The 19769-nt window shown below is 43.2% G+C and overlaps 1 protein-coding gene across 1 annotated transcript in view; it reads right to left on the bottom strand.

The window, feature by feature from the left end:
- Positions 1–19494, bottom strand: part of CKAP5 (cytoskeleton associated protein 5) — a 54915-nt gene extending 35421 nt beyond the window's left edge. The window contains 11 exon segments of the mRNA XM_086613596.1: positions 125–221; positions 223–258; positions 1308–1339; positions 1342–1359; positions 1362–1477; positions 4593–4799; positions 5907–5996; positions 5998–6028; positions 6031–6097; positions 6641–6732; positions 19439–19494. Of these exon segments, the coding sequence (XP_086469722.1) occupies positions 125–221; positions 223–258; positions 1308–1339; positions 1342–1359; positions 1362–1477; positions 4593–4799; positions 5907–5996; positions 5998–6028; positions 6031–6097; positions 6641–6697 (751 nt within the window). The 5' untranslated portion in view covers positions 6698–6732; positions 19439–19494.
- Positions 19495–19769: the final 275 nt, after the last annotated feature.

Below are 19769 nucleotides of genomic sequence, written 5' to 3'. Positions count from 1 at the left end.
TGTGCTGCACCCCATGTGTTTTGCACTAGTTTGAGTAAAAGCACCTTTACAATTTAATTGATTCTTTCACAAGTATGTAGCAGTGAGTATACTTTCCAGTAGAATCCAGAGATTAATAGTTTACCTCCATCTGCATCTCCTCCAACTGCCTGCTGCTGCTCAAATTTTGCTTTCAGCTCCTGTTGGGAACGCAGGAACCTGGTCTGCTTAGGAGCAGTTGATGGACACTTTGACCCACTCTTCCTCCAGTTCTTTTAGCTGCCAAAAGGGAAAAGAATCATTGTATCACATATCCCACAACAAGCAACCCTTCATGGAAAGCAATGGAGTTTTTCCATTTCAAAGCAAAGACAGCACTACTTTCAAGTGTTTTTTTCTGCACCGAAAAAAGTGACTTGCCCTTCACATTCCCTGTTCAGAAGCTTTTAACCAGAAACATCCACAAAACAGAATATCATCAACAAAACATCAAGGCCAAGCATTCACATAAGAGCAAACTGTAGAACAGTCAGAATGGTGGGTCCCCTCTGTAGAAGTTTTAAAATAAAAATGGCTGAGCATGAAGGAAGATCCTTTTCTTACAGCCATTCTGTTGTTACACACTAAAACGAAGATAAACAAACATTTGAGCTACATTTGATGAGGCAGTTTGTTGGGTTTTTTTTAAACCATGCCTTTTTCCAGCAAGTTACCGCTTTCAACCTGTACACAATTAACTCAAGTGGATAGGAGGGAAGGATGCATAAATAATTTATAAAGTTTTAAAATAATGGAATGTTTCATCTGCAATAGCATAGTTATCGATCATAATGTAACGCCACTTCCTGAAGTGGAACAGTCACATCCTGAGCACCACCAGAACAAGACCAAAGGGCTATGTAGAACAAAAAACTTCAGGAAAAAAGAAAACTGAGATGGAAATGGTTGACTGGAAGACTTTCAGTGCAGGGATCTTTATAAGGTAATTGTTTGCCCTGGGGTTAGGTCTCCAAGAAATATCATTCTGCTTCTCATTCCCTCCCCAGTTTTGGTACGATGCTTCCCCCTGCAACTTCACACACATTCAGAGCAACAAAACATTGTCACCATAATTTTTTTTATTATAATTTTTTTTTTTTTTTTTTTTTTTTTTTTTTTTACAATAACAAAGAGGAACTAATGTTTTGGTAGGAAGCTAAAAATAACATTGTTGTACTGAAAAAAAAAAATCCAGCTTTGACTTTAAGAATGTACAACACCACAGGATCAAGGAGGACGAGTATGGAAGTGTTCTCAAATGTTTGGATACAGAGCTACTTTTTGCCTACCTGAACAGAATTTATGTTCTGCAATGGAGGTTCAGAGCATCCCTTATCCACGGTAAATCTCCACAGCAAGGAGTTTGGCTTCATCTCGAACTGCCTTTTCCCGAGACTCGAAAAGTTTTGGCAATACTTTTATGATTGGCTTCAGTGAGATGATTTTTGAACCAAATTCACTGAAAGTTAAAAAAATAGGATAGCATCAGAGTCCAGGTGGGAACCAGAGAGTGATCCACAAATAAGAATTGAATTTATTTTTTCTTAAACTGGAAGCATTGCATATTTACAGATTGTGTCATTTACTCAAATCATGTTTATAGCCTAGTAGCTCACAAAATAACAGCTATCGTAAAATTTAAAGAATATTTGCCTTAACATAATTATCCTCCACGCCCATCTTGGAATTACAAAATCAGGCCTCTGAAATTACTTCAAAGCACTTAATCCAATCTGCTGCTTAAATTTGTCCCCTTGCCAGGGGGGACGGAAAAGAAAAAAGAGAAAGAAAAAAAAGTGTCCTTCAACCAAAATTTGTATGACCTACTTTTTTTTTTTTTTTTTTTTTAAATCAGAATAGACTCTCCTTTGTCTATCCTTGGAGGCAAACTGCAGTAAAAGCATTAGTCACTTTTCCAGTTGTTGAACCAGATAATTATAGCGAGCCTAGGTCATCTTCACAGAAATACACATGTTGAAATACACGCTGCTGAAAGGACACATAAAACGAGTTTCCCCAGACATCACTCTTCCCTGTAGCAGATTCCACATCTCATTGAACGTAACACACTGAACTTCCTTTTTCAATCACTGCTACAGTTCTTAAAGCATCACACCTAAATCACCTCAGATGCCACAAGTTTTTTTGATTCAGAAGCATTCCTTTTCCTTGAGAATTCTGAATTAGCCTTTCCAATCACACTTTTTCTTCTGCTTCCCTCCAATCAAGGGCCACATGAAAAAGCCAGTAAAAATGGCTGCTCAGGAACTAAAACTTACACGCCTCACCTTCTAAAAATTCTAGTGCTAAACATTTTCTCACCAAGCCCATTTGAGAAATACTAAGTATTAAAACCTGCAAAAAAGGCTCCAGCCTTAGAAACAAGGCAACTCAAATGAAGAATACGAACAATGAGTTACCCGAGATTTTTATTTTTTTACCATGACTCGAAAAAAGAGCGTATTAGCAAAAGTGCCTATGCAAATTGTTATTCTTATCCAATTCATATAATATTATCTAATTCATACAACAAGACAGAATAACAGAAACCTTACCACAAGATAAAAAATATCAGAAGCTAAATTAGTTATGCACTCAAGCTACCCATCTAGGTACAACACAGACAAATTTTTATTATCTATGCAGAACTCCTGTCAAAGCACAAGCCAAGCTGAGGTAGCAACACAGCTCAGAAGCAGAAGATGAAGCAGCCGGTCACTCCCCCTCCCCCACCCCCAGGATGAGGGAGAGAATTAAAGGAGAAAACGGGAAACCCGTGGGTTAAGAACAATTTAATACAGATGATTTAATACGCAGTGTGGATGCTCACCACCTCCTCGTATGCGAAGCCCGTCTCGTCCCGAAGCTGCAATCCCGGACGAACGCGAGGCCCCGAAATAGAGAGGGGCAGAGAGAGAGAGAGAGATAGTACTCCGAGAGTGGGAGTACTGGAAGAAGGGGGGGGGGGCGGGGAGCAATAGAGCAAGAGCGCAGCAAGCGCAAAAGAGCAAAAGCGGCGAAAGAGCCAAAGCGCAAAAGCCCTTCTTTCTGGCTGACCCTCACTTTTATACTGGGCATGACGCTGCATGATATGGAATACTAATTGGCCAGTCTGGCCCTCAATCTTAAGTTCCACCACAATCACAAGGGGAATCGTGTCCCCCTTGTCCCAGCTATGCTCCCCCCTTATCCCGCCGTGTTTTTGCACTTCGGCACACTGAAAAGTCCTTGGAGTCTCAAACATCAACTTGCTATCAGCATTCTTCTCAGAGTGAGCCTCTGAGGTAAAACCAAAACACGGAGCTCTTCTAGCTGTTAAAAAGAAGAGCTAACTCTGTCCCAGCTAAAACTAGGACAGAAGGTTAAGTCAGTAGGGCTCCATGAAGGAATTTGATCTTGCCAGTTCAAAGATAATAAAATAATGCATATAAAAAAAAGGCAGGTGTGGCACATTTTATAGATATTGTTAGTTGAAAGATACAGAGGAAGGTTATGCAGGTTTCTAATTACACTGTACTTTTAAAGGACATTTGATTAGATAAGGCAATTTAAAATAGCTAAAATATATTCTTAAATGTAGGACAGTAGTTTCACTTTGTAGAAGCACAGGTAACGTGCTAAGCCCAAGGCTTTATTTGACTTTCTTTTACAGAAGCCTGAAACAATTAGTTTAACAAGGACTATCTACACTTATGCTTCAGCAAGTTCTCTAAAAAAAAAACAACTAGCGTAAGACACTCTCCATCTGTATTATACAGTTACCATAAAAACTACTTTTTCATAAAAAAGTATTCTGTCCACTAATACCAAAATTATCTGTTTCATTTTTAAAAAATATCTAACAGATACTGAATTATATACACACCGAGTATAAGAATTTCATAAAACCCCAGTGTTTTTTACTCAAAGGTAGCAAACATACTTGAAGGGGAACAAAAAGATGTTCCAAATCTAATCTTGAAACCAACTACCCCATCTTAATTAAACTGGATTTGATTTTAGGGAGCATTATCAACTTTTCTTTTAATAAAGAAATTATTATATGGACAATGGAAACTTACTATTCAACGAGCTTTTCTCTTTTTTCCTTTCTTCCAAAAACACACACAGTGTACCCAATTAAAGATGCTCACATCAGTGAGAAGAACAGTGTTTTTTTTTTAAAAAAGACTACATTTTAGTTTTCCCATCAGTGAGTTTATTTCAGCTATTCAAAAGAGAGGCTCCACAGTCTGGAACAAGACACACTAATCCTGCCCCTCTTTCAGAGGTCCATTGTGAAAATGGAAGTCTAGTAAACAGTAGCCATGAACGAAAGTGATCCAGATGAGGCTTGTACAACAAAGACATCCCTCACATCTAACAAATCCCATGATGCTCTCAACTGTTGTTGTCAAAAAATAACAGTTCAGTAAAGATGCATCCTATTCAACAACAAGGGCCTGCTAAAAAGACTTAAGCAACAACTTAGATTCTACATACTGCAAGGGGGAGGAGGGGAGGAAAAAAAAACACACAACACAAACACCCAACATAAAAAAACCCCCCCCACAAACTAAAAACTAAAAGCTTACCTTAGTGCTTTCCTCAGTGTCTCTGTACATGCTACTATGATTTTGGGGTTTTTATTGTCCAGACCCTTTAGTAATTCTTCTTGTACTGCCTCTCCTTTCTCAATTTCTATATACATTAGACATATATCTAGACCCAGCTCCTTTGCTCTAGCTTTTGGCTGATTGAACACTTTATTTACAACTCCAGACGCTACTTCTCCTGTTGTCCTGAAAGATGAGAGAGTGTTACTTTCTGAACGTTTAAGTGAATTCGGTGTTCTACACCATTATCCACAGACAAAAGCACACACAACACCCAAAACATGGATTAAAACTCAGCAAGTTCTCATATAACAGGGACTAAATTCTAAGTTAACTTTGAAGGTGGTAACCTTTTACAAGAACTGACTTCAGCCTCTAGTCCAAGCAAAAGAACTCCTGCAGACTGAGTGCTAGTTAACTTGCTCCTAATGCTGGACTACACCAGACAGCAAATAGTAGACGTTTTCTCAAAAGCATATTCATTAATATAGATTAGTTAAGGTCCACAAATAAATGCCATTTCCTGGAATTCCATATGTTACAGTAACTAACATAGCATTGACAATCTCAGCACACAATTTCATACCTATTTCAAGGCTTCCAATCAACTACATTTACACCACTTCTAAATCAAGGAGTTTGGAAAGTTGTTAGTTTTTTTAAGGCTTCTTTATATATATATATATATTTTTAAATAAGACTTTTATTCATTTAATCAGCTCACAAAGTCACTGGACCAAAGCACTGATCTGGCCCATTTAGGTGTTTTTATTCACCCTCAGAAGTACAAGTTATTTCATGGGCTAGGCAACAGATACTAACAAACACCCTGTGTAGAAACTGGCAGGTATGAAGATTCACATTGGTTAAGTTGGATGCAACATTGCATAAACATAACTTTTATTTCATGAATGAATTACACTACTATCTCCCTGGAAAAAAGGCTCCCTCTATGTACAGACTGCTTCAGTCAAACAAAAACAGGGATTCCTGATCACAGTATCTATATCACCAAATTACTGATTCACTTTCTCTACCATTTCTGAAATCTTTGTTACTGCTTCTAATAGTTTCTTCAAACATTGTAAGCAATTTCTGACAAGTTAATACGGACATGAAGGCCATCTACCAGGAAAGCCCACCGTTGGCAAATTTTCTACATCAGAAAGCAAGTTCTGCTCTCAATAGTAAAGATCAGAATTATTAGTGGCTACTGTACAATTTATCTGCAGCCTTTCTCAGAGAGGCACAAACTGTTGTAGCAGCCTACTAAAAGCAAGAAAAGATACTTACTTCCCAGCTACATGAGCATTTTCAACATAAGCAAGTGCTGCTTCCAGTCCTTTCAATTGAGCCACAGCATTGGAGTCTGTCACAATTTTTTATCAATCCAAGATACTTGGACCATTCAGGACTCTTTCATCATCTATCTTCTGGAAGAGCTTAAGGGCTTCTTCATAACCATTTAATCTTGCTTTCCACAGCTGGAAGCAGAAATCAGACATGTAAATGCGGTGCTAGTACAATCTTAACTCACCAATTTGCAAAATTCTTCAATAACAGTTGAAAGTGGGCTCAGTAAGCTGGCATCTGCAAGATTTCTCTCCAATGACTGTATGAATAATGTAAAACAAGATGAAATACTCATTCTTCTCCCACCAAGAATTATCTGGATAGAGAGATGCCAGTCTTCCCCATTGCTCTTCGTAAGCTGTAACAATCACTGATGAGTAGGTGGGAGCCCAACAACAGTTTCAGCTACAGATGAGTAATTTCTCCATGAGTGAGTGCACTGATCTTTCAGCACGTGAGTTTACACCACACGGATTATCATGCAACTAAATTCTGCTTAATAAGTGTTATTCAGCCTCTAGGTCAAATAGAATTGATGCAGTTTCAGACCTGTTATACACATGCTGTGCAGCTGTCAAGATGACCTAACTGTGGTATACTTGGACAGAGGAGTACCACAGAATCACCACAGCAGAGACGTACAGCAAATCAAATCCAAAGACAACATTTCCTACCTTGTGTTCACATTTCTGGTCAATGGGCAGTTTCATCCACTCGCTGTCGTCCCCCATTGTAATTCAGGTTCTCTCTATAATTACAGTAATTCCTGTGGAGACAGAGACAAGTTAGAACATAGGAAAAAATATTCATGAGGTGCTACCTGCAACATATTTCTACTAAAAAAAAAAACCACCACAAAACAAAGACAGTTCTGTAGCGACTCTACTGCTAACATGCAACCTGCTCTCCCAAGCTTGTAATTATATTCAGATAATGCACTACTAGGAATAGACCACTACTCTAGTTAGCCCTGGAAGGCTACCAGAAGCCATCAAAGATTAGAGAGCAGCGCAATTTGTAGTATTTCAGACACCAGAAGTCTCAATCTGTGAAGTTTTAGTAAGCAGAGAAGGAATGCAGAATATAATCTCATCTAAGCTTGAGGAAGAATGTACTATGAATCAGGTGCTAAAATGAAACAAGTACTCATCAACACTAGAAAACTGACTTTTACTGACACACACGCTTTCAGCACCAGGTGCCATGAATCGGTGTCAAAAATAATCAGGTGCTAGTGTAAGGACAGTCATTTTAACAACTTAAAACAGCACAATGGAAATGAATAGTACTACGAGAGGAACAAAACCCATTTTAGCAAGCTGGGCACTTAATGCCCTAATTCTAATATATGTCAGCATCTATCAACAAGAGATCGATTACTTACTACATGCAGGGCTCAAATCCTTACTCATTCAAGTTCCTAAGTGTTTTTTTTCTTCCCTTCCCCTATCCTTCTTATTAGAATAGGAATACTGACCATTAGGGTATGAGAGATGAGACCTCGGGCTTGACACCCATCTCAGACATACTGTACAACTAATCTGACTGTTCAGAGAATAACACGGGAATATGTCTGATGCAGGAAGATTAGCAAATGAAAATAGCAGCAGCAGTAACAAGAGGGCTCCCAACATTATTTATACAAAGAAACAAAAATCAAACTAGAGGAGTAACACATTCCAGCATACCAGTTCAAATGCATAGACAAAGATGATTAAAAACTAGCCAGCATATACAACAATTTATCGCTACGGGCATATAAATATATCATACTAGCAAAATATTTCTAATGCAAATCCAGCCTGTGCCAGTAGAGCTTTAACCTACAAAGTATTTCTCCTAATGCACAGAGGTTCTCTGCAGAAAATTAACCTCTAGAATTAGGAGTGTAATTTCACTGGTGTAAGTTAATATAAGCAAATTCTCCAAAGCCTTCTGTCAGCCACAGAACACTAAAATACAGCTAACTCAACAGCAAAATTAGGCTAGTAACAGTCTAGTAACATAGAACAGTTTGTTCCTTCCTGGATTACTTAGAATATACTTCAAAAAAGGAACAACCCAAACCCCCAATAATTAAAAACAAACAAACCCAAACATCACCAGCTGCCAACATACACACACACAATTACACTAAACTTACCTTAAGTATTTATAATTCCTATGGATGCTTATACTGGTCTCCCTACAATTGCAGAAAACTACTGATTTGCCCAATGGCAAGATAATGAAGTCAATGTCAGGACAGAAGTGACTACACATATAAACCAACGTATTGGAGAGTTGTTATAGTTTGTCTTTTTCATCTCACTAACATTGATGTGGATGCTTTTTCTTGACATCAGCACAGTTTCACAGTGGTACTGAAAAGTTTGACTCGTCAAAAAAAAAAAAGCTTAAAAAAAATAAAGCATTAAGAGGGCCAAAGGACTTCTTTAATCCCTAGAACTACAACTCATTGAGAAAGAAGTGATTACTCTGTCTATTATTTAAGAAATTAAGTACACAGAAGTGATGGGACAGAGTACTGGAAAGTAAAGGGACCCAAGATAGTTGGTTAGCCTTCAAGGACCTCTTCTTCCGAGCTCAAGACCGGTGCATCCCAACAGGTAGGAAGTCAAGAAAGGGCACCAAGAGACCTGCATGGTTAAATGGGGAACTGTTGGGCAAACTCAAGTGGGAAAAAGAGAGTGTACAGATCATGGAAGGAGGGGCAGGCCACTTGGGAGGAATACAGGTCTGCTGTCAGAGGATGTAGGGAGGCACTAGGAAAGCTAAGACCTCCTTGGAATTAAACCTTGCAAGAAAGGTCAAGGACAACAGAAAGGGATTCTTTAAATACATTGCAGATAAAACTAACACTAGAGGCAAGTAGGCCCACTGGTGAATGAGGAGGGTGCCCTGGTGACAGAGGATAAGAAGAAGGCAGAGTTACTGATGCCTTCTTGCCTCAGTCTATACTGCTGGAGGCTATCCTGATGAGCCCCGGAACCCTGAGGCTCCTGAGGAAGTCAGGATAGAGGAGGAGTCTACCCTGTTTGATGAGGACATGGTTAGGGACCAGTTAAGCAACCTGGCCATCCATAAGTCCATGGGTCCTGATGGGATGCACCCACGGGTGCTGAGGGAGCTGGCGGATGTCATTGCCAGGCCACTCGTCATCATCTTTGCTAAAACCGTGGGGAACGGGAGAGGTGCCTGAGGACTGGAGGAAAGCAAATGTCACTCTGGTCTTCAAAAAAGGGCAAGAAGGAAGACCCAGGTAACTATAGACCGGTCAGCCTCACCTCCATCCCTGGAAAGATAATGGAACAACTTATCCTTGGTGCTGTCTCTAGCATATCAAGGATAAGAGGGTCATTAGGGGCAGTCAACATGGCTTCACTAAGAGGAAGTTGTGCTTGACAAACCTGATAGCCTTTTATTGAGGGCATCACCCAGTGGGTGGATGATGGTAGAGCAGTGGATGTGGTCTATCTTGACTTCAGTAAAGCATTCGACACAGTCTCCCACAGCATCCTCACAGCTAAACTGAGGAAGTGTGGTCGGATGATTGGATAGTGAGGTGGATGTGAACTGGCTGAAGGATAGAAGCCAGAGAGTAGTGGTCAATGGGACAGAGTCCAGTTGGAGGCCTGTATCAGTGGAGTCCCTCAAGGGTCAGTACTGGGACCTGTATTGTTTAACATATTCATCGATGACTTGGATGAGGGGATAGAGTGCATGGTCAGCAAGTTTGCTGATGACACTAAACTGGGAGGAGTGGCTGACACACCTGAAGGCTGTGCTGCCATTCAGAGAGACCTGGACAGGCTGGAGAGTTGGGCGGGGAGAAATTTAATGAAATACAACAAGGGCAAGTGTAGAGTCTTGCATTTGGGTAAGAACAACCCCATGTACCAGTACAAGTTGGGGACTGAACTGTTGGGGAGCAGCACAGAGGAAAGGGATCTGGGCGTCCTGGTGGACAGCAGGATGACCATGAGCCAGCAATGTGCCCTTGTGGCCAAGAAGGCCAATGGCATCCTGGGGTGTATTAGAAGGGGTATGGTTAGTAGGTCGAGAGAGGTTCTCCTCCCCCTCTACTCTGCCCTGGTGAGGCTATATCTGGAATATTGCGTCCAGTTCTGGGCCCCTCAGTTCAAGAAGGACAAGGAACTGCTTGAGAGAGTCCAGCGCAGGGCCACAAAGATGATTAAGGGAGCGAGGCATCTCCCTTATGAGGAAAGGCTGAGGGAGCTGGGTCTCCAGCTTGGAGAAGAGGAGACTGAGGGGGGACCTCATTAATGTTTATAAATATGTAAAGGGTGACTGTCATGAGGATGGAGCCAGGCCTCTTCTCAGTGGCATCCAACGATAGGACAAGAGGAAATGGATATAAGCTGGAACATAGGAGGTTCCGCTTAAACACGAGGAAGAACTTCTTCCCAGTAAGGTTAACAGAACACTGGAACAGGCTGCCCAGAGAGGTTGTGGAGTCTCCTTGTCTGGAGATGTTCAAAACCCGCCTGGGTGCATTCTGTGTGATCTAATCTAGGTGGTCCTGCTCCAGCAGGGGGATTGGACTAGATGACCCTTTGAGGTCCCTTCCAATCCCTAACATTCTGTGATTCTGTGAGGCTACCTAAAGCCTGTTCTACTGAACTGTTAACTCTGGTACATTATCTTTTTAAATGTACAACTTACTAAAAAAAAAAGCTCTTGGTTAAATACTGGTCACACCATTCCTCCATGTCAGGAATTGACAAGAAAAAGGTACTCTAACTTAAAAGTTACAATGAAAATAAAACTCAAGCTTTGAAATACCACACCAAAACCAAGTAATCATAAGGGGTCTACAGGGGCAATGAGTTACTACATCTTTTTGCATCCAAGTCCCACAAGCTTTTTGCAACCAAGTCCGCTTTCACCTGTTTAAACTCTTCTGAAACTCAACTGCTTTCTTTTTCTCTGCCCAAAGCTCTCATTTGTTATCAATTTGTTATCTCAAAGCAACTGCACCTCACCCCCCGCCCCCCCCCCCCAAAAGCACCATCCAAAGGCAGGACACTCAAGTCAAACATGGAGGTGGGGGTAAAACTATACCTAGCTCTACAACTGTGATGATTTCTCTCCAAAAGCAAAATAAGACCACATTCACATTAAAGACTTTTCAAATAATTCACCTACTGAAGGATTCAGGAATCACAGAATGGTTTGGGTGCAAGGGACCTTAAAGTTCATCTAGTTCCAATCCCCCTGCCATGAGCAGGGACACCTTCCTCTAGATCAGGTTGCTCAAAGCCCCATCCAACCTGGCCTTGATCACCTCTAAGGATGGGGCATCCCATGCACAGCTTCCCTGGGCAACCTGTCCCAGTGCCTAACGTCCTAATGTGAACACAGTTACAGCAGTAGACTTCCTTCAGTCACTCAAATTAGTTCTGCAGCCAAGCATCATCAGGAAAGATGCAGTTTTGCCAGTGTAAGTTGTGTTTGCATTAGGAATATCTTCATCTCAACACACTAGTGTAGAAATAACGGGGTACTTCCTCAGCATGGATGCAGACGACAATTAGATAAGGCTTTTTTTTTTTTTTTTCTTCCCCAAACTCACATGCCTTTGCCAAGAATAAGCAGAGTGAACTTAATAGGAAATTAGGTAGTTCTGGATCTTGTTTGGAAACTTGGAAGTAATTCAAAGCCATTATCATTCTATGATTATCTGTTTATATCATTTTGTTGATGAAAACATAAGGAACAATAGAAGGACAATAGTCATTCGCAAAGAAAACAGAAAAAGAAATAAAGCACTAACACACCTGCCAGCAGCAGAAACACCAGAATAAAGAGTTTTGGCACCTATACTAGGACAAACCCCTATCGACAGCCAGTTGCTTAGAAAACTGTCAGCAGCATGAACTTCCTACTTCAATAATAAAAGAAACATTTATTTCTCTACAAAAATCTGTTTGCCAAGAAAATCTTACTGTAGGACAGTGACTACCTTACTAACAATCCTAAGACCAGTTCAAACTCTAAAATCAGGAGCAACTCTATTAAAAAGGCTTGTCCGTTGCAAGGCTGATACTGATTCACAAGTATTTTTATCCTCAACACATACCCAACACTTCATTGTTACAAAGTGTGACCTCTTGCTTGTACACCCTAGTATATGTTATACAATTTACACGAAAAGGATATAGGGCTTCCCTTCCCAACACCACAATGTACTTAACCTGGGTTGGGGGGAACACATGTGATGGGACAGACACAGAGCAGGGATATAAACAACCATGAAACAGTGTGTATTTTCTAACCCATTTTTTCCTTTTCGGTCAAGTCACTTCCCCTAATATTTTTAGCTGTCACATCTACAATGGTTACTTCAATTACAATATGGGTTAAGTTGCCTTTTGTGCTCAATCTGCCATCTAAAAATAGTGATAAAATTATACTTCCCCTCCCCAAAACTTACAAATCCCTTTAGAACAGTTATCAGAAAGTATTCCACAGTCACACAGGGAGAGCGCCTTCTTAAATATCCCTTCTTTCTAGCTTCATCACTGCTCACGTCTGTTATAATGCCAAGATCTTGTACTGTCTACATCCTGCATTTACCAGAATAAAGACTGTTGTTTCTCCCTTCAAGTAAGTCACTGGGTTCTGTATGTTCATAGAACATCCCACATTTGACAAAATCTTCTTTGCAAAGACATGTAAACCTCCAGTCATTACTTCTCAACATACAATAGCAAGTAGCCTCATATACAATAATGCAGTTAAATTATGTTATTACTAGTGAATCTGAAGCAATGAAGTGTTTGACCTACATAGCTTTCTGTTACCACAGCTCAGAAACAAACAGATACAAGTCTTCAGTAACAACATTCATTTCAGTAGAATCCAGACAAGACGACCTCCAAAGTGACTGAACCACCAAAATAAGTTTTTGCGAGAGAGGTTTGTTATTAACAGGGTTAATGCAACATTTCCAAAAGCAAGTCTGCTGAAGAATCGGGAATAGAGATGAATAACAAATCCTCCCTGACAGTTGTCCTTGGCAGGACAAGTTCTTATATTATGAAGCAGTGAGGAAAATTAAGACCATCAAGGAAAAGAATGGGACGTCTTTCAAAGGGAGACCACGCAACAGCAGCAAGGGCAGAAAATATTTACAAAGCAGCACAAATACAAGAATCTCAAATGTAAAGTGAGAACTCCCCACTGAACATAGTTTAGGAAACAAATTTATTAACACATTAAGAGATTACACGAAAGCTTGGATTAACCACGCACTGCTCTGAACAGCTCCTACTCAGCTTCTAAATAAACACTTTCTCTGTTACAACTTTTGAGGGCTCAATAGCATCAATCTTACAGCTTCAGAGTAAGGAGTACTGCTAAAGAAAATCCTTTTATCGTAAACATCTTGAAATGTAAGTGGTTTATTTTGAAGCATACATTTATCACCTATAGCAACATTTTAGTGTGAAGTTCCAGCTTCCGTACCGTTTTCCACAGAAAACGTGCAATGGCAAACTAGGAAGCCATTTTATGCTAAACAAAACCAGATATTTATTGATACAGATTGTCCGCTTCTCCCTACACTCTTCCATCTATTGAACATCATTCTTGCACAGGAAAGGCAGCAAGTATTTTAGTGTTTTGAAAGCTTCTCAAAAGCTTTACTCAAAAGAGTAAGTTCTGAGAAAGGAAGATAGGCCTTTTTAAAGGAAAAAATGTTTGAAACGTTCCAATACAGTAGGGCACATACTTGGAAAGCACATAGCGGTATGTCACATTTCAGATGAAGCTATACTTTCTCGGCAGAAAGTTCTCTGAGAGTGCAGCCCCCAGTTTTCCTAGCTGAAATAATTTTTGTTTGTTTAATGGCAGTTTGGGGTCATATTTTCTCTTTAACTCTGAAAAGATTAAGTTTCACTTTCTTAGAAGTTTAGCCCAGCATGTTTTTGGTATTTTAAATCTTCTCATTAGATCCAACATAAAGGAGCTCAGAAAAGAGGTTGAAAAATTCAAGTAATCATAACAAATATTTATTTTAAACAACACCTGGACACACTAAGTATTTTGAAAAGCAAACAAATCTAAGAACTATAGTCTAATCAGTCTGCGAAATAATGCAATTGCCTTAGTAAATTCCACATAATCAAAAGGAAAATTGAAGTCCATCTAACGATCCTGAGACACAGATACCTGCAAAAGCAGCAAAGAGTCAGAAGGACTTTCAGCCAGATTGTAAACGGGCTTTCCAGCTCCAGTCCACATATCTTTTGATGACAGACAAAAGAACAAGAGGTTAAAAAAAAATCCACAGAAGATTACTTGCTGCTTAGGCAATAAAAATTTCTTAAGACTTTAAAGATTGGCATTTTTCATTAAAGATGATTTAGAAGTTGCAAGATACACAGACTCTTGATGAAAGGAAAGCAGGACCTCAGAATAATGAAAAAGAAATAGGAGAGATGCATGCTAAGAAGGAATTGTTTTGTAGGTTGTGGAGTAGATGGCAGCTGAGAGAAGCTACTCCTTCAGTAGCAATGAAATGGCATCGAAGAGGAAACAGCACTAAATTCTCTCTTGCCTGCACTAACTCGCATGTCCTAACTCAGCTCAGTGACATCTTAATAGCACAAATGGCAAGTTATTGGTAAGGGACATAGATACTTAATTTCTCTGGAAAAACATGTTTTAATACACAGTCTCTGAAAGTAACTGAGACCATTCTATTCCACGCACCTAAAAGTGAGAGACAATGCAAAATAAACTAACCTTCTGCTACAGCTAAGAGCAAAAGCGATTTCTTCCTGCATGGGTAAGCCTGGAGAGAAGCCAGTCTCACAGAGCAGAGAGGGGCAAGAGGGAAAAGGGCAACCTGCAGGCAAGTGTGCGTGCACTGACACAATTCTAAGGGTGGCTGGCTGGAATTAAAGATGTCAGCGAGGCTCTGCTCATTAGCTGCAAACCCCCCCATCCCTCAAGGTGTTTACAAAGCTCAGGCATGGAAAGGCTTATGTGATGTTCTTTAAAAGGACGGCCTGAAACTGCTGATGAAGGAAAGCTCCGGCAGAGGCAGCACACCGCAACGACCGACCACTAGCTCCCTCCTCCTCCGAGGGAAGCACCCTCCAACACGGCAGCACAGCCCCCGCCTCCCCCGCCATCCCCAGCACCTTCCAGAAGAGCACTCCTCCACTTCTGCACGCTCCGCCGCCGGTTCCCCGCCTCAGCCCCACGTGTCCCCGTCCCCGTCCCCCTCCCCCCCGCCGCCGCGAGACCCACCTCCGCCGCACGCCGCAGCCCGGAGAGGTTTCCCGTTTCGCGGTGGCACCGGCAACGGGTTACCTGGCACAGGCCGCGGCTCGGGGCAGCGGCGGAGCAGGCCGCCCGCCCGGCATTGTTTCTGCCCGCCTCCCCCGCCCGACGGCCGGGCTGGGCCCCGCCGGCGCCGCCGCCCCGCCCGCATGGCTCCGCTGGCCTCTCCGGACACTCACCCTGACAGCTCCGGGCCGCCTCCGCGTCGACAGCGGGCGGGGAGCCGCCGGGTGGGCTGGTCCGCGCCGGGCAAAGCTCCACCCCGCCGGCGGGCGGAGCTCGGGGCGCCGCGGCCGCACCTGGGCGGGAGCTGGGGCGCGCCGGGCCAGACAAAGGCGGGCAGGGCAGGGCAGCGCCGGCTGCCGGGCCGCGCCCGCGGCAGCCCCGGGCACTTCGCATCCCGCCCTTCCCTCCCCGCGGGCCGGACACGCGTTCCCCCTCGCCACCGGTGCGCAAACGGCAGCGGGGCGCTCCCCGGCCCTGCCGGCGGCCGCGGTGCAGGCCCTGCGACTGGGAAGGGGCCACCGGGCCGCGGTGGCCGGTGACCAGCTGGGCCCACCAAGCCTGCTGTTGTCATGCCCTCAACAGCCGTATACCCGTCAGAACGGCTCTAGTTGTAACAGGTAGCTGCGGTCATCTGCGAGCATGGAGTAGACATTATTCCAGGCCACCATCATCCAGCAATCCCTAACCGAAGAAGGGAGCAGTTTTGAAACCCGACAGGAGGAGCAAGGCCTGCCGTGAAGAACCAGAAACGCAGTCCCTTCCAAAGGGGGTGTGAACGCATCGCCTGGCAGCGTACCCTCCCCGTGTTTCAGGACGTGTAACGATGGCACTCTGCTGGAGCTGACCCACCAGCACTCTCTCTAGCGCATTGCCTGACATTTTGAGATGCCTTTTCTACAGCGACAATAGCAATCGAAGACGCAGCTATGGTGGAAACTGGGTGTCAATAGCTTCCTCCTGAGAAGAGCATCAAGCTATCATATGATGCAAGGCAGTGTTTCTTCAGACATCTTTTTAGCTAGCTGAAGAAGCCTCTTCTAGGTACTGCAGCACCAGCCATGCTCCCCACCAAATAATCGTCCAAGTTACTTCTACCTTCTCAGCCCCTTGCCCCCCAACAAGGGGGCACGAACATGCACAACAGCTTCTGCTTTTCAATGCTTAACACTCACAGCAACCAAGCTGTCATAGGGACAACCCCAAACAACATGCAACTGCTCAGGTCAAGAGATTCTTATTCAAACAAGCCACAGCAACATTGCTCACTGCAAGGCAATGTTTAACTTAAACACAAGGATACAAGGCTTTCCCATGTCACACTTTAGAACTCCACCCCCATAAGGTGAACCACTGCCAACAGTCTACAACAAAGCATCAGCAACAGCAGCAACACCATATTAGTCTTAGAATATTTTGTCTTGAAACCAACCATTCTATTACAGATATAAATGGCTTTAATGCCATCCTACTTCTGACTCCACAAACCATTTACGTTAATAGTTTACAAACAAATTAGCAATACAAGTTTATATGTTTATTTTAAAAAGCAGAAAAGGACATCTGACTGGTACCATGGAACAGAGAGGAGATAGGAAGGGAAAAAAAAAAAGGAACCAGATGACCACGATTTTGAAAACCCTAATCAGAAGGTTTACAAGTATTTACATCTCAAGGGTCCTTCAAGTCCTAAGTTCTACAGAACAAAACCTTCCAAATTAGATACTTAAGATTAAGAGACAGTTATCTCTACTCCACAAGATATTCAGAGCAGTTTCTAATTGTACGTACTGTTCAAGATGTTCACAAGTGATCTATAAAAAGGGGCGAACAGAGGTGTTACAGTTTGAGTATGACACAATTCATCAGGGTAGCAAGGGAAAAAAAAAAAAGGATTGACTGAAAAAGCTTACAACATACCAAGTGAATTTCAGCTCTAAATTTATCACCTAACACACAGAATGATGCACAAGAGAAACAAATCTTAACATTACACTGCAAGTCAGGTTTTCTGAGCTGACTATGAAATGGGAAGAAGACCTTACTGTTCTAACAGACAGAGGTATGAGAGTATCAGTTCCACTGTGGCAGACCAGGTTTTCAGCAGCACAGGCCCAGATTACATAACTAGGCCGTATCAGCAAAAGGACAAGAGCCAGCATGGAAGTTAAGTCCCACCAAATACAAGTCATACATGTATGAGAATCAGGAATCGTGTTCCATTACCGTGCGTTCACTTTTAGAATAAAAAAAAAAACACCACTTTTAAACTTTTTCAGAATATCTAACAAGAAGATTTGCATCAGTACAAAAGTAAAGCAGTGTAATTCTCATTTCCAATGCTTCTGAAATCCACGTTTCATTTATTTTTATGCAGGTATCACATAAATAATATCTTCCATAGCACGTCCCCTAGTTAATGTTCCCAACTATGTATTCTTGAGAAATAGCTTCAATACATCTACAACAAATTGTTTAGAACCAGTCTGTTGTATTTGAAGGCCATTTTTTGTTGATTCTGCTTTGATATATCTCACTCTCTCAACGTTGCTTAAAAAGCTTAAGCCTACTGCAACTCTTAGGGGAGGAGAGCAGGGCAGAGAGAGAAGGTTTAGATGGGAGAAAGCTACCAAAACAGCAAAGGTTAAAGAAAGGCCAAACTCAGCTCAGGCAAGAAAGTCAAACCAAGTTCTAATTTTTGCATAATCCACTGATCTGATATTGGATGTCAAAGACTCAAAACTATAAGGACAACTTGCACCTATTAATTCTTCCTTCTAACTTGACCCTATTGAAGAGTTTTAATAATAATTTTCATAAGTAGCCTTTTAGAATACTTAAATACTGGAGACTTTCAGTATTTGGAAATATACATCTTTGCAGTTTCAAACTAACAGATGTGTTTATTGAAAGTCTATAGCAAAGCTTTCTCTGATACACAAGTAACAAATGAGAAAGGTCTCCCACAGCTGGTAGCCCAACATCCTGACAACTACCAATCCCTTTCTCATCTGCAGACAACAGTTTCACCAGCACTACAGTTTAGCAATAATACTGCAAGATATGACACTAAACACAAAATAATAAATCGGCAAAAAAAAAAGGAAAACTGCAGCATAATTAGATAGCTGATACACACTGAATACAATTGAGTTAAAGAATTGTAGCAGATGAGTTCGTGATTTTTAATTTTTTTTTTTTAATTTATTTTTAGAACAGAGTCCAGGTCAGCTTAAGCTGCACAGGAGTTTTATTCCTCTGCCTCTACTACACGACACTTTGGGCCTCTCACTGATAGACGTCCAAATTCAGGAGGAAAAACCCCTACACATCAACCTGAAAGCTACTTTCTTAAGAAGCTGAACTTAAGCTCTGACTCAGAAACAGAATCAAACTAAGCAGAAAGGGGCAGGGGAATGGGACCCGCATTCCTGTCTTACTCTCTTCACATACACTAGAGAAGATTCAACAGGAAGCACCTCTTGATGAGGAACCCTGGAGATCCAAGAAAACACCTGCGCCCAACAACGGAGATGAGCTCAAACCTTTTGCTTTAAAATTGGAAGCACCTCTGGGAACGTTTCCTTCACAGAAAACGTTTCCCCTTTCTAGAGGGGAAAACAATCCTGCACGCAGCCTCCTGAAAACGCACGCTCGGGGCACGTTAAGATGCCGGCGAGGGGGCGTTAGGAAGGGGCCGAGCCTGGCTCTCTCTCACCGGCCCCGGGCCCACCCTGCCGGCCGCTTCCCAGGCAAGGCCCCAGCAGCTCCCAACCACGCACGGGCCCGCGGTGATGGCACAAAGGAGGCGACCCCCGCGGAGCAGCCTGAGCCGCAGCTCCCTGCAGGCCCCGACGCTCCGCACTCCGCGGGCGGCCCAGGCGAGCGTTAGCCTCCCACCGTTAGCGGTCACGGCCCGCGGCCCACCGCGAGCGACTCCAGGCGAAGCCCACGAGCCCGGGGCGTTCCCGCGGAGGGATGTCAGCGCCGCTCAGGACTGCGCCTCCGCCCAGTGCCCAGGTGAGGCGGAGGAGGCAGAGGCCCAGCGGCGGAGAAAGGCCTACTCCGCCCTCCTGCGAGCCCAGGGAGCCGCGGCAGAGCGGAGGAAGGGACCGAGCCCCGACCGGGAACGGGACAACAACAGCAACTCTCACCTGGGCCCCGGCGGGACAGGCGCAGGGAGCGTCCAGGCGCTCCTCGGCCGGGTTTGAAATCACTAACACCGCCCGCACCTCCCAGTGTCCTCAGCGCCCATTGGCCGGCGCCGGCCCCACCCACACCGGCACTCCCTCGCTTTATTGGTCCGTTTGAATCCGGCAGCAGTGACGCGTGCTCCGCCTTCCCTCGAGGCGGCCGCCGCTGCCGCTGTCGGGCACTACCGGCGCTGCGGGCCCGGCCGCGCGGCGGGGAGAGCGCTACGGGACGGGGCAGCGCCGGCCCGGCCCCCGCACGGCCCGGCGCGCCCCCGCTCGATAACCGCTGAGG

Source organism: Tauraco erythrolophus, chromosome 6 (assembly GCF_009769465.1).
Source record: "Tauraco erythrolophus isolate bTauEry1 chromosome 6, bTauEry1.pri, whole genome shotgun sequence".
Lineage (NCBI taxonomy): Eukaryota > Metazoa > Chordata > Aves > Musophagiformes > Musophagidae > Tauraco > Tauraco erythrolophus.
Note: the sequence above shows the minus strand (reverse complement) of the source record. Positions and strands in the feature narration are given on the sequence as shown.